The sequence below is a fragment of the Otolemur garnettii genome, unplaced genomic scaffold (assembly GCF_000181295.1).
Source record: "Otolemur garnettii isolate 467f Iridium unplaced genomic scaffold, OtoGar3 scaffold00025, whole genome shotgun sequence".
Lineage (NCBI taxonomy): Eukaryota > Metazoa > Chordata > Mammalia > Primates > Galagidae > Otolemur > Otolemur garnettii.
The window spans coordinates 20,351,382-20,365,118 of record NW_003852420.1 but is presented as its reverse complement, the minus strand read 5'-3'; the positions used below and the strand labels follow the sequence as shown (position 1 = coordinate 20,365,118).

At 49.0% G+C, this 13,737-nt stretch overlaps 2 protein-coding genes across 2 annotated transcripts in view; both read right to left on the bottom strand.

The window, feature by feature from the left end:
• STK40 (serine/threonine kinase 40) overlaps nucleotides 1-2,383 on the bottom strand; it is a 49,626-nt gene extending 47,243 nt beyond the window's left edge. The window contains exon 1 of the mRNA XM_003788169.3: nucleotides 2,200-2,383. The gene's annotated coding sequence lies outside the window, so the exon portion shown is untranslated. The remainder of the gene's footprint in view (nucleotides 1-2,199) is intronic.
• Nucleotides 2,384-11,944: 9,561 nt separating this feature from the next.
• The window catches only part of LSM10 (LSM10, U7 small nuclear RNA associated), a 5,512-nt gene continuing 3,719 nt past the window's right edge, over nucleotides 11,945-13,737 (bottom strand). The window contains exon 2 of the mRNA XM_003788168.3: nucleotides 11,945-12,752. Within this exon, the coding sequence (XP_003788216.1) occupies nucleotides 12,359-12,730 (372 nt within the window). The 5' untranslated portion in view covers nucleotides 12,731-12,752 and the 3' untranslated portion in view covers nucleotides 11,945-12,358. The remainder of the gene's footprint in view (nucleotides 12,753-13,737) is intronic.

The following is a 13,737-nucleotide window of genomic DNA, read 5'->3' as shown; positions in this document are numbered from 1 at the left end:
TAGGGAAGAAGTAGTATGAGAAATATTCAGTCCAGGATTAGAGCTTAAAGTGGTGTGGTGGCACACAGCTGTAGTCCTAGCTACTCAATAGGCTTAGGCAAGAGGATCACATGAACCCAAGAGTTGGAAGTTGCTATGAGCTGTGATGCCACGGTACTCTACCCAGGGCAACAGTTTGAGTCTCTTTCTCAAAAAAAAGGCCTACAGTAGCCTTGGAGGTTTCTAACCCTCTGGTCTCTCCTCTACTGGCAGTCCAGGGGAATCTTTCTAAAACATAGATCCAATCATTTCACTCCTCTGCTTAAAACCTTGTCATTGGCTCCACCTTGCCTGGGCATAAAGTCCCAAATCATTAATGTGGTATGCTCTTATCAACCTATACTGCCTCACCTTGCACCATGTCATCTTCCACATGACTACATAGAACAATCTTGAGTTTATTTGTCTCTCTTGCTAAGCAGAACACTTCCCTCTTCATTCCCAGCTGGTTAAGCCTCCCTTTTCTTTCCTTCTAGACTAAGCTCCAACATCAATTCAGCCAAGCCCTCCCAGGGCACTGTCTCATCTGCATCCTTTTCCCCAGGCAGCTTCCTCTATTGGGCTCTCACAGCACTGTGTTGCCGCTATTAGTTTTTTCAGACCACATTTCAAGTACTTGTTTACAGGTCAGTCTCCCTTAACTAGGCCCTGAGTTTTTTGAAATAAGAATAGCTAACATCTACTAACTTCTTACTATGTGGTGGTCAGGGTTCTATGTGTTTTACATGAGTTAACTTTTTAAATCTTCATAATACGTCTATGTTATCGCCCCTGTTTTACAGATAAGGACACTGAGCACAGAGAGATTAAGCAGTGTCCAAGGACATGCAGCTGACAAAGCTGCCGAGGCAGAATTTGAACAGGAGAAGTTTGGCTCCAAAGCCCACTCCTGACCACCATTTATTTATTTATTTATTTGCAGTTTTTGGCCAGGACCGGGTTTGAACCCGCCACCTCCGACATATGGGGCTAGCGCCCTATTCCTTTGAGCCACAGGCACCACCCCCTGACCACTTTATTGTCTACCATTTGCCTCTCTAGGTGAACACTGTTGTCATATGAGAAATGAATGAATGAATGAATGAATGAGGGCTACTCTCAGACTGTCTAAATCCAATCCACAATAACTGGCATACAAGGCCATTAAACAGTGCTGGAGGAGTTCACAGGCACTGTTTACAAACAAGGATTCTTTTGGGCCTACAATTCCATAAGTTGCTCTTCCTTATCTCATGCAAAACTACTCAGTCAAGAGGGAAAAGCCTCGTTCATATCAAGAGTCACCAAACAGGCACCAAACAAAAAAAACGAGAGAAAGGCCTCAGCCCAGCATGACTACCCTCTTCCTCACTGGTTCCCAAAACCAAGCAAAGCCAACCGGTTTCCTCCAGTGACTTAAAAAAGAGCAAACTCTATTCTGCCACATAAGGCAGCTGTCATCTCTTCCTTCCGCCAACAAAAGGGCATCAAACCTGGGGAGTAGGGGTGCTGAAGGAACTCAGCATCCAGAACCGGAATGCCCCTACCCACTGCCTGGAAGGTGGGGCCAAATGGTGTGGGAATGGGCGGGTCTGACCCGCCCAGCAGGTGAAATACTGACCACAGCAAGCTCTCTCCCTGGAAAAGGCCAACTAACCGTGGCCCTGGCAAACAGACAGCTGACTCGCACCTGAACGCCGCCCGGGATGTGAAAATTCCCAGCGGCGACGGTGCCCATGCCAATGGGTGAGGGTTCCTGGAGGAAGCTCTGATGGCCCTCTATGGGGACTAAACTTTCAAGTCACTCTCCGAATCAGGAGGGAAGCATAGAGAGGCAGAGGGTGTCTCTTTGGAAAAACCTAGCTGGGTTCAAACGCCGGATGCTTCACTTACTGGCTGAGTGACTCTGGGCAAGGCTGGCAGTGCTCTCTTACCAGGGCTGCGGTGGAGACCTAAGCTCCCGTAGCCGCTCCGTACCTGGCGCTAGGCAGCCCCTGCCCCCGTCGCCGGGGAAGGGGAGACACCCCCGCCCAACAGAAGAGGAGGCATTCGTTGCTACCATTTCTGTCATACCCAGACGGTCTCAGGCTGTCACTCTTGTCCTACGGCCACGGCCACTGAGGCCCGCTCCGCCAACCCGCAACCCCCGCCCGACACCCCGCTCCAGGACCTCCATCTCACCTTCCCCGGATGGTCAGCGCTGCTCGCCCATAGTCCGTAGCCCGGAGCCGGGACTGCTCGGCGCTCCGTCCCGGGGGCCCGGGGCCGGGCCGGGGGCGTGGGAGCCGCTTACCGCCGCCTCCCAGCGCAGCCGCCGGAGCAGCCGCCGCCGCCTCCTTCCATGGCTGCGGCGCCGCCACCTGACAACGGAAGTGACGCACAGCCCCCTCCTCCCGGCCGGAGCCATGGCCCCGCCCCTCCCGCTCCGTTGCCTGTGCCCGCGTCCTGGGGATTGGGGCGCCATCTTGACGATGGGCGGAAGTCTTCAGGCAAGAGGCCAGAATCTGATTGAGGATTGGTTTAGGGTGGGGTCTGGGCCGAAACCTGTTAAACAATTGGAGGCTAAGGCGTTAATGAGGCGGTACTTACCGCTTATCTAAGTCTGCTGTGAGACTGGGACGGAGGCACTCCCCGCCCTGATTCCTCCCAACCTCGCGGGCCCTACACTCGCCCTGCCGGGTTGGACAAGTGTCCAGCAGTAGGAAGATTGGCCAGTTGCTGTGTATTATCAGAAAAATGACTCTTCCTTGATCCCCATTTCCCAGCTTCTAGAACTATGCGGAAAACGCGACAGTCAGGCTCAATAAAAGAAAGAAATTCCTGTCGCAGCTCTCATAATTTATTTCCCTCAAGGTCCCTCGCCTTTGTAGAAACCTCGAGGATGGCCAGCTTCAACCTGTAGATCCCTGGAGTCTTGACCAGGGAAGTTTACAGTGAAGAATTCCTATTAACGATTCCAGCCATCTAACCTCAGTACCTGCTGCTGCAGTTTCGGTCCCTTTCCCCTCCTCCTCTAGCAACCACGCCCTCCATGAATCAGCTTCTTGCACCAGCAGATGAGCCCTTTAAAGGGATTGCATCAGGCTGGTGAGTCACTGGAGGCCTCTGAGAGCCTGGCTTCCCTCCCCTGTCATACAGAAGCAGCTAGAAGGGCTCGGTGGCAGCAGCACCAGCGGCCATAGCCCCACTCCTTTGTCTCAGCGAAGTGAGTCACGGTACTTGCTGCTATGACTGTAACTCTTGGCTGTTTTTCCAGCTGTCCCCTGGGTCACTCTGTATCCATGTGTGGGCACACATGTCTAAGCTTGTGTGCATAGCTTGGTTTTCCTAGGGTGTGTAGCCAGGCACTTGTGTGTGTATGTGCATTCGTCACCTCCACACAGGCATTGCCAGGACATGAGAGTTGGTATAAGTGAGGTCTGGCTGCCTCTGCCTGTGTCCTTTTCTTTGTCTCTCTGAATGCCCATGAACAGCTCCCACTGTTGTGCCACACCCCGTGTTAAGCATTTTAGAGACGTTAGCTTTAGGTGGCTGTTTACAGATGTGGAAACTAAGTGCTCAGAAAAGGAATCTGTCCAAAGACACACAGCCAGTCATAGCAGGGCTGGGATTTGAACCAACGCTGGTAGGTTCCAAAAAGCTTGGCTTTAAAACCTGGGACATCCCTTACACGTTGGGCAACTATGTGCTTTTTCCCTAACCTTCCTCTTTTGTCCAAATAGGGATAATACTTTGTGGGACCACTCTGAGAACTCAGCGAATTATAGAAACAACTTCTCAGAGGATCCAGTGAGTGCACACGCAACTCAGTTGCAGGTGTATAACCAGAAGGTAGACACAAAGAAGCCAGGACCCAGTCCACAAGCTCCTCTCCCTGACAAAAGGAAAAGCCTAGGGATTCCCGAAACCCTGACTCTGACAAGAATGAGTTTTGGGTTTTCCAGAGCTCTAATTATCAGCTAAATGAATCACTCAGGGCTGACACCACCATCCTCACCCCCCAGGAGACTCTCAAGTGATTGAAAATATAGGATTTTAACAAGGATAAGAGGAGGAAGAAAAAAAGGGGAGGAGAAGAGGTAATGAATAGAAACTAGAGGTGCCAGCCAGAGGAAATGAAAAACTGTCACCAGGATACCAACATGAGGAGACTGCTGGGTGACACACACAGTGACATATTCTCCTGCTAGCTCTCCAACCCTGGGCTTACTGGCAGACGGTGCTGCCATACCAAAGTGACACCTGTCACAACAGCACAAGATGGTTGCTTGACAAGGTCTTGCCTATCACAGAGGGAAGGAAGGAGACTTTTGGCCCTACGGGGCTTCCTCAGTCTTCTGAAACCCAGTCTTGCTTACTAGCTAGCTCCAGTTTGTCTTTGTGGCCAAGCCCCAAGGCCTTAGTATGGCAAGCTTTCAGTGTAAGACCAGCGGTTCTCAACCTGTGGGTCGCGACCCACAGGAACTGTATTAAAGGGCTGCGGCATTGGGAAAGTTGAACCACTGGTATAAGACTCTGTGGTTGGGTATTACCACTGAGATGAGCAGAGACATCAGTTATCTTACTTTGTCATTGATACAATGTTATGAGTGCTGGAAGGCCAGATGTGGGTGGCTCAGGCATGGTAACCCCAGCACTTTAGGAGGCTGAAGTAGGAGGATCACTTGAGCCCAGGAGTTTGAGGCTGCAGTGAGCTGGGATGGCGCCACTGCAGTCCAGCCTAGGTGATAGAGTAAGACCATGTCTTAAAAAATTAAAAAAAAAAAAGTGCTGGGAAACATAAGTAGTAGTTAAGATCATGGGGCTTGATTCTGTTGGTCACCTTGAGCAGGCTACTTAACGTCTCTGAGCCTGTTTGCCTGTTTGCTCATCTATAAAATGAGGCTATTAGTATATAGGGTTGTTATAATAATAGAATAAGATAACTTTGATTGCACAAAAATCAATGGCATGCTGCTAGGTGCAGACCACTGAGCTAGATGCTGGAAGTCTGGTGATACCAGGCAATAGCTCTGTCCTTATAGGATATCAGAGGCCCTAACACAGGATATGGCACACAGTGAGTCAACAAACAGTAGCTACTTTTTTTTTTTGAGACAGAGTCTCAAGCTATCACCCTAGGTAGAGTACCATGGTGTCATAGTTCACAGCAAACTCCAACTTTGACAGGGTCTCACTCTTGCTTAGGCTGGTCTCCAACTCGGTGAGCTCAGGCAATCCACCGTCCTCAGCCTCCCAGAGTGCTGGGAATACAAGTGTGAGCCACTGCGCCCTGCAACTGTAGCTATTTTTTTTGGGGGGGGGAGGAATACTTATCAGACTTTATTAGATTTTCTCTCCTATAGGATTATACCTTTTGGAGGCCTATGACAAGATCACCTTCACGTGTCCTCCCCAGTATGCTGTTGGCACACATATACACAATTATACAAAAACAAAGAAACCTATAAAAAAATGACATCAGGAATATAAGGAAACGAAAATTTGACCCTACTGGCCAGAACTGAATTGTTATCTGAGGAACAGTAGCTATTTTTGATGGCTATTATGATGCCCATCTTGGCACTGTATCTAAATGAGCCACGGGATCTGGGGAAAAGTTCTTTTTCCTTTCTCAGTCTGTTTCCTCAACTTTAAAATGATGGAGTAGGTCCCAACCGTCCCACCTTCAGAGACTATTTTAGTCTTTTTCTTCCACACAAGCCTCATATTTGGCAAATTTTCTTCCATACAACCTGATCAAGTTACTTCTTTTCATTGATGACAGCCTCAGATTACAGCTATCAGAGTTTGTGATCAGAGAAATCCACCATGCTATTGGTATAAGTCCCCCCAAAGCAGAGACTGAGCCAGTTTGGTCACCCATAACAAACTATGTGCTGTTTCTCTAAGTCCTCTGAAACATTGATGAGAACTCAAGGGACCCCTCCTGCCCTTGGGGACCCTTTAGTGAGGGATGTGAAACACAAACTTGCCAAACTGGATATTCTCCTTGGCCTCCCTCAGGCTGGAGGTGCTGTGGTACTTGTATGCCCCTAGGAAGAGCTGAACTTCAAGCTACTGCCTACCAAGCTTCCTTAAAACCCTTCTAGTCTCCTCCCCACAAATGAGAGACCCCTGTACTGTTCTCTACAGGCAAGAGGGGGTGGGGAGAGACACTCTGTGCCACCTGAGCATTCAGACTCCTCGGGGGTTCTATCATCAGGTGGGCCGCCCCACCTTAGCTGAATATGCAGTAAGGGTTCATGTGTGTGTTTGAACAAAGGCAATGACAATGAGTAGCAGGCAGTCAAGACTCCAATGGGACACTAACTTTTAATTTTTTTAGACTGAGTCTCACTTTCTTTTTTGAGACAGAGCCTCAAGCTGTTGCCCTGGGTAGAGTGCTGTGGCATCACAGCTCACAGCAACCTCCAACTCCTGGGCTCAAGCGAATCTCCTGCCTCTGCCTCCCAAGTAGCTGGGGCCACAGGCGCCTGCCACAACGCCCGGCTATTTTTGGTTGCAGCCAGCATTGTTATTTGGCAGGCCCAGGCTGGATTCAAACCCGCCACCTTAGGTGTATGTGGCTGGCGCCTTAGCCACTTGAGCCACAGGTACCAAGCCCAGAGTCTCACTTTCTTACCCCTGGTAGAATGCTATAGTGTCATAGCTCACAGTAACCTTAAATTCTTGGGCGTATGCGATCCTTTTGCCTCAGTCTCCCAAGTAGCTGGGACTACAGGCACCTGCCACAATGCCTGGCTATTTTTGAGAGAGGGGGTCTCACTCTTGCTCAGGATGGTCTCGAACTCATGAGCTCAAGCAATCCACCCACCTTGGCTTCTCAGAGTGCTGGGATTACAGGTGTGAGCCACCGTGCCCGTTGGCTATTAACATTTTGAAATACTTTTTTCATTTTTTCCGTGGTGTCCCTCAGCCCTTCCCTCACAAAGATAGTTAAGGTTATATTCTCCATTGTTACTTTAGGAAGCAATTGATAAACAGAATGCAGAGTCCGTTTTTTAGCTTCTCAATCCCAAAAGCCTAGCTTTCAAGGAAAAATGGAAAGAATTTCTGTGCAGATACAAATTTAGAAAGCTGTGTAACAGAGGGATCTGGGTGGGGGCGCGTCCCTTACAGCAAGTATCAGGGACTGAGAAGCAGAGACTGAGCTGTGCTCCTTTTCCTGGGGGAGGGGCCACAAGAGAGGTAACATTTCCAGAGAAATGGCTGTGGCTGCATTTGGCCAATAGGGCCCAATTCACCTAAGACCCAAGAATTTCCTGGACCTAACAGGAAGTTTCCCCAGTTTCCCCTAACCTGGGGAAAACAAAACAAAACAAAACAAAACAAAAATATATATATAGGGCAGCACCTACGGCTCAAAAGGGGAGGACGCCGGCCCCATATGCTGGAGGTGGCAGGTTGAAACCCAGCCCTGGCAAAAAAAAAAAAAAAAAAAAAAAAAAAAAAAAAAAATATATATATATATATATATATATATATACACGCACACCTAAAGGTGTATTTTGCTTAGGGAGGAGCGACTCAGTAGCAAATTCATGGACTGATGACAAAAGACCACAAAAAAATGAGACCATCTCAGTGGATGCTAGTGTGGTTGGATGACCACCAAATCAGACTTCCTATGCTTTGACACCTTGAAAGGAAGTGCCCTAGAATTAAACAAGGAAAATGGGCAAAATTTGAACTGACTGCAATTAAGTTTCTGCCACTCTGGCTGAGTGGGGCAAAAACAGGAATTAAGGTCAGTTAAAGAAAACTGAAGTTCTGGGCTACGCCTGTGGCTCAGTGGGAAGGGTGCTGGCCCCATATGCCAAGGGTGGTGGGTTCAAATCCGACCCTGCCAAATTGCAACAACAACAACAAAAATAGCCAGGCATTGTGGCAGCTGCCTGTAGTTCCAGCTACTGGGGGGCTAAGGAAAGAGAATCACCTAAGCCCAGGAGTTGGAGGTTGCTGTGAGCTTTGTGACGCCACAGCACCCTACCGAGGGTGATAAAGTAAGACTCTGTCTCTACAAAAAAAAAAAGGAAACTCAAGTTCTATTTACTACACACCAGAAATTGGAACCAGCAGGCATCCTCAAACTATGGCCGTGGGCCACATGCAGCCCACCAAGTGTTTTTGCCACCGCTGCCTGTCCTGCTTAGCAGCCGAATCGTCCTGGGGCCCACAGTCGGGCCCTCCAACAGTCTGAGGGACAGTGAACTGGCCCCCTGTTTAAAAAGTTTGAGGACCCCTGAGCTATACTCTTCGCCTATAGGCAGTGTTTTATTTATTTATTCTTCATTCATTTATTTATTTTTATTTTATTTTTTTGAAACAGAGTCTCACTATGTTGCCCTTGGTAGAGTAATGTGGCGTCACAGCTCACAGCAACTTCAAACTCTTGGGCTCAAATGATTCTCTTGCCTCAGCCTCCCATATAGCTGGGACTACAGGTGCCCACCATAAGGCCTGGCTATTTTTTGTTGCAGCTGTTGTTGTTTAGCTGGCCCGGGCCAGGTACGAACCTGCCACCCTTGGTGTATGTGGTAACCACTGTGCTAAAGGCACCGAGCCCATTTACTTATTTTTATTTTTATTTTTTTGAGACGGAGCCTCAAGCTATCCCCCTGGGTAGAGTGCCATGGCATCACGCTCACAGCAACCTCCAACTCCTGGGCTCAAGCGAGTCTCCTGCCCCAGCCTCCCAAGCAGCTGGGACCACAGGCACCCGCCACAACGCCCGGCCATTTTTGCTTGCAGCCATCATTGTTGTTTGGCGGGCCCGGGCTGGAGATTCGAACCCGCCACCTTAGGTGTATGTGGCTGGCGCCCTAGCCGTTTGAGCCACAGGCGCTGAGCCATTTACTTATTTTTAAACAGTAGTCAAGTAAAGCAGTAGAAGTGGAGAAGGAACAAAGAAATCTGTAACTGGTTGTGATCAATTAGTTGAAAACACCCCTGCATTTGGACTGGCCAAGGCTGCAGGCCCCCACCCTCCACCCATCTCTCCACCTTTACCTGCCTCTCTCCCTGGCCATCAATAGTCACAATACTGTTATTGCCCTAAACCTCCACGATTTCCTGCCTTAGGACCTTTGCACTGCAGTTTATTCTACCTTGTCTGGGCTCTTTAAATGGCAGGCTCCTTTTCAGTTTAAATTTCTCAGACTACACTTTCCAAAATAGAACTACCTCTGTTATTCTCTTGCAAAGGGTCCTGTTTCTTTCCTTCATGGCATCTGTAAATATTTTTACTTTTTTTTGAGACAGTGTCTATAACTGTCTTGGCAGAGTGCTGTGGCATCACAGCTCATAGCAACCTCCACCTCTTGGGCTTAAGCAATTCTCTTGTGTCAGCTTCCCAAGTAGCTGGGACTACAGGCGACTGCCACAATGCCCAGCTATTTTGTTGTTGTTGTTTTAGCAGGTCCCAGCTGGGTTCAAACCCACCAGCCCTGGTGCATGTGGCCAGTGCCCTACTCACTGAGCTACAGGTGCCAAGCCTTCACTTTCTTAATATCTGTCTCCCCCAGTAGAATATTAGTTCCCTGAAGTCAAGACCCTTATTCATCGTGATGTTCCCTGAGTTGCTACCCCTGTGCCTGGTTCATAGTTGGGGCTCAAGAATCACCTATGGGGCCGGGTACAATGGCTCATACCTCTAATCTTAGCACTCTGGAAGGCTAAGGCAGGATCGCTTGAGCTCAGGAGTTCAAGACCAGCCTGAGCAAGCAAGACCCCATCTCTACTAAAAATAGGAAAATTAGCCAGGTGTGGTGGTAGGCACCTGTAGTCCCAGCTACTGGCAAGGCTAAAGCAGGAGGATCATTTGAGCCCAGGCGTTTTCAGTTGCAGTGAGTTTTGATGGCACTGTACAATATCCAGGGTGACAGAGTGAGACTTTTGTCTCAAGGAAAAAAAGGAGAGAATTACCTGTGGAATGGCTGACTGATAGTTGGGACATTCTGGGCTTCTCATAGGCTGGTGGGCACTGAAGTCCCACAATAGGCCTACCTGGGCCCCTAATAGATTTTTCCGGCTACAAAAGACCCATATCCCTGGGGCTTGATGACTTCACTGTGCTCTATCCCAGCGGTTTGGAGTGTGTGCCTCCTCAGGCCTGGCTCCCTTTGTTGTCTTCTACCTTCCTAGGACCTTGCTGGGAATGACACAGGTCCCGCGGGGGCTTGGTACATGCTACTTAAGGGGTATGTCCTGAGCCCCTGAGCACTGGCCCTACCACTTCCCTTGCTGTCTCTGCTGAGGATGTAGAAATGCCTGGTCATTATTTATTTTTTAGAGGTTACAGTTGAGGGCAGCACCTGTAGCTCAGTGAGTAGGGTGCCGGCCCCATATACCGAGGGTGGCAGGTTTGACCCAGCTCTGGCCAAACTGCAACAAAAAATAGTTGTGGCGGGCAGCTGTAGTCCCAGCTACTTGGGAGGTGAGGCAAAAGAATTGCCTCACCGAAGAGCTGGAGGTTGTGGTGAGCTGTGATGCCATGGCACTCTACCAAGGGCGACAAAGTAAGACTCTGTCTCTAAAATAAAATAAAAACAGAGGTTATAGTTGTGAGACACAGCCCCCAGCCCCTGGTGCACTGTCAAAGCTGTAGAACTAGACTATTCCTCTATTCCTAGGCTGAACCCCTAGCTGAGCCTTCTTCAACTTTAGAAATACGTGCAGACAAGTGGGAAAGGTCTGCAAGGGAGGCTGCTGTGGGGACTCCCTGCCAGTTCATCTCTTCCTATTTGCTGAGGATATGGGGACATTTCCACAGTGAGGACCTCCTTTGTGGGCCTGCCCTGTGGTTTCTCTTACCAGCAGTCACCTTGTGGTGTCAGTTCCCTTAACTCTAGTTGTCAGAAGGGCCTGGAAACTCAGAGAAGTGGTTTTTTCCCTGCCAGGACCCTGTGTTTTCTCCTAAGGCCAGAGGGCAGGGTCTAATGGGCTGCCAGATGTTTAGGCAATGAAATACAGTATGTGGAAGAATCATGGTGTGTGTAGGTGTTAATGCAGATTCTTGGATCCCAGATTCTAGTTCAAGCATGGGGTGATGGGGAGCCAGGAAAATTGCTTTGTCTACACACCCCAGTTGGTCCTGAAGGGGTAAGTGGTCAATGGATAACAATCTGATAAAGAACATCAACACTGCAACCCTGGGCCATTAGTGTCCAAACACTATTTTCTCAAATCTCCCTTAAGAAATCAGAGTGTCTTAAGATCAGGGGCCCGTCTTATTCATAACTTTGGCTCAGCAATTCTCAAGCTGAATTTTATCTTTTTTTTTTTTGACCACTTCCCCCACTAGATCACATGCTCTTCTCCAGAAAGGTTCAAATCTATTCAGTAATGCATACTCACAATGAATCCCCAATAATAAAAAAAAATAATAATAATGCATACTCAGCAGAAGGCCTCTGCTGACATGGTAGGTGCTCTGTGGATATTTGATGAACACAAACTCTTAGGCTCCACCAGAGCTGGTTGTTAGCCTGTGGCAGGTTTGGAATGACTACAAGCAGCTACCACAAAGACTTGGGTTCTAACCCTGAGAGCCCCTGTTCCTGAGGATGCAGTGATTCTCGGAATCAGACTGATTTCTTGCTATTGGCGGAGCTCCACATCCACCGAGAGGGCCCAGGATACTCTGACCTCTTCGTGTCAGGAAATAGCAATGAGACTAACAGCATCTTCAACAGAGAATCTGAATGGAAAGCCACTTTCCACCCAACCAGACTGAAGTACCCTCCTGCAATTCTTAAACTTTGCTACATATTAGCATCACTTGGGAAACTTAAACTCCTGCTCAGGCCACAGCCAACAAAATCTGAATCTCTGAGGGTGGGACAGGTGATTCCAATGTATAGCCAAGTTTGAGACCCAGGGAGCTCTACTGCTACAGGGAGGGAAAGCATGAGGCATGGACTTGTTTGTATCCAAGTCTGATTTTATGGGAAAATGAACACAACTGCAAGAGATATGGGGACACTGAGGGGTGTCTCAGGCTGAGTACATTCAATAATCCTCACTGGGAGAAGGGTGAAAACTATTTGACATATTCCCTAAATCAGCAAATCAGAGATTCAGATGTAAATGATCAAAAAGGGGGATTGTCACCTACCCCAAGGCCACTGATAGATAGGATTCTGGGTTCCAGAATCTGAGTCTGGGAGGTTGGAACCCTAAGAAAGGCAGCTGTGACAGGTGGTATCTGTTGGACACCAGTTTCTGGGCTGGACCTGGTTTCTTCCAAGGTTCTGGGCAGGGAAAGATGGCAGGGATCTGGCTCAGGAGAACACTGGAGGAACCTGAGTTGGGGCTGAAGCTTGCTGAGGGCACAACCTCACTTATACTTTTTGGAGGGAAATTCCTGCCGGCCTTGGCCCTTGGCACCAAAGTTGCGAACCCGATGGATGAGCTGCAGCTGATGCTCAATTGTTGCGGTGATGTTCACATCATCAGGGATATGGACATAACGGACATTCCTGCCAGTCACAAAGAGGTCATCCAGCTCGACTTGGTGACCCCGACGGTCTGTGTAGGTAACATTGGCCAGGCGGATGTTCATGAATGCATCGACGTTGTCTATGCGTCCGCGGGCCACGCTCTCATCCCGCAGGTCCACAGTGGTCACCTGGCCCTGGAGGCCCTGCAGCAGGATGATCAGGCTGTTCTCCGAGATGGTCCTCTCCTTCACTGAGTGGCTCACTGCCATACCTCCACACCACGGCTGCTCACTGTGGGCAGAAGCATACAAATGGCCACTGTAGCAGGCTGGAGGAATAACTGCCAACTCACCTCCCCTAGATTCCCAAAGACATTCCCAGTACAGACCTCCCCAAGCCTGACTACCTCTCCAATTTTTGTATCTGTGGACACAAGTGTTTCATGCACAGATTTCACTGAATCCTCATATCACTGTGCAAACTAAAGATTACTTATGCCCATTTTGTAAGTCAGAAAATAGGGCTAGGACTGCTGGAAACAGTGGCATGTAGTCCCAACTCCTTAGAAGGTTGAGGCAGAAGGATTACTTGAGTCCAGGAGTTCAAAAGTCCAAAACCATCCTGGACAACATACCAAGACACTGTCTCTAATTAACAAAACAAAAATCTTGGCTTGGTCCCTGTGGCTCAAGTGGCTAAGGCGCCAGACACATACACCTGAGCTGGCGGGTTTGAATACAGCCCAGACCCCCCAAACAACAATGACGGCTGCAACCAAAAAATAGCCAGGCATTGTAGATGCCTGTAGTTCCAGCTACTTGGGAGGTGGAGGCCGGAGAATCGCTTGAGCCCAGGAGTTGGAGGTTGCTGTGAGCTGTGATGCCATAGCACTCTACCCAGGGCAACAGCTTGAGGCTCTGCCTCAAAAAAAAAACAAACCCCAAACCCAAAAAACAATAACCCAGCTGTGTGCCTATAGCTCAGTGAGTAGGGCCCCAACCACATACACTGAGGCAGGAGGGTTCAAGCCCAGCCTGGGCCTGCTAAACAATGACAACTGCAACCAAAAAATAACCGGGTGTTGTGGTGGTTACCTGTAGTCCAAGCTACTTGGGAGGCTGAGGCAAGAGAATCACTTAAGCCCAAGAGTTTGACGTTGCTGTGAGCTGTGATGCCACGGCATTCTACCAAGGGCGACATAGTGAGACTCTGTCTCAAAACAAAAAAATAAACAAGGCTCGGCACCTATAGCTCAACAGGCTAAGGCGCCAGCCAC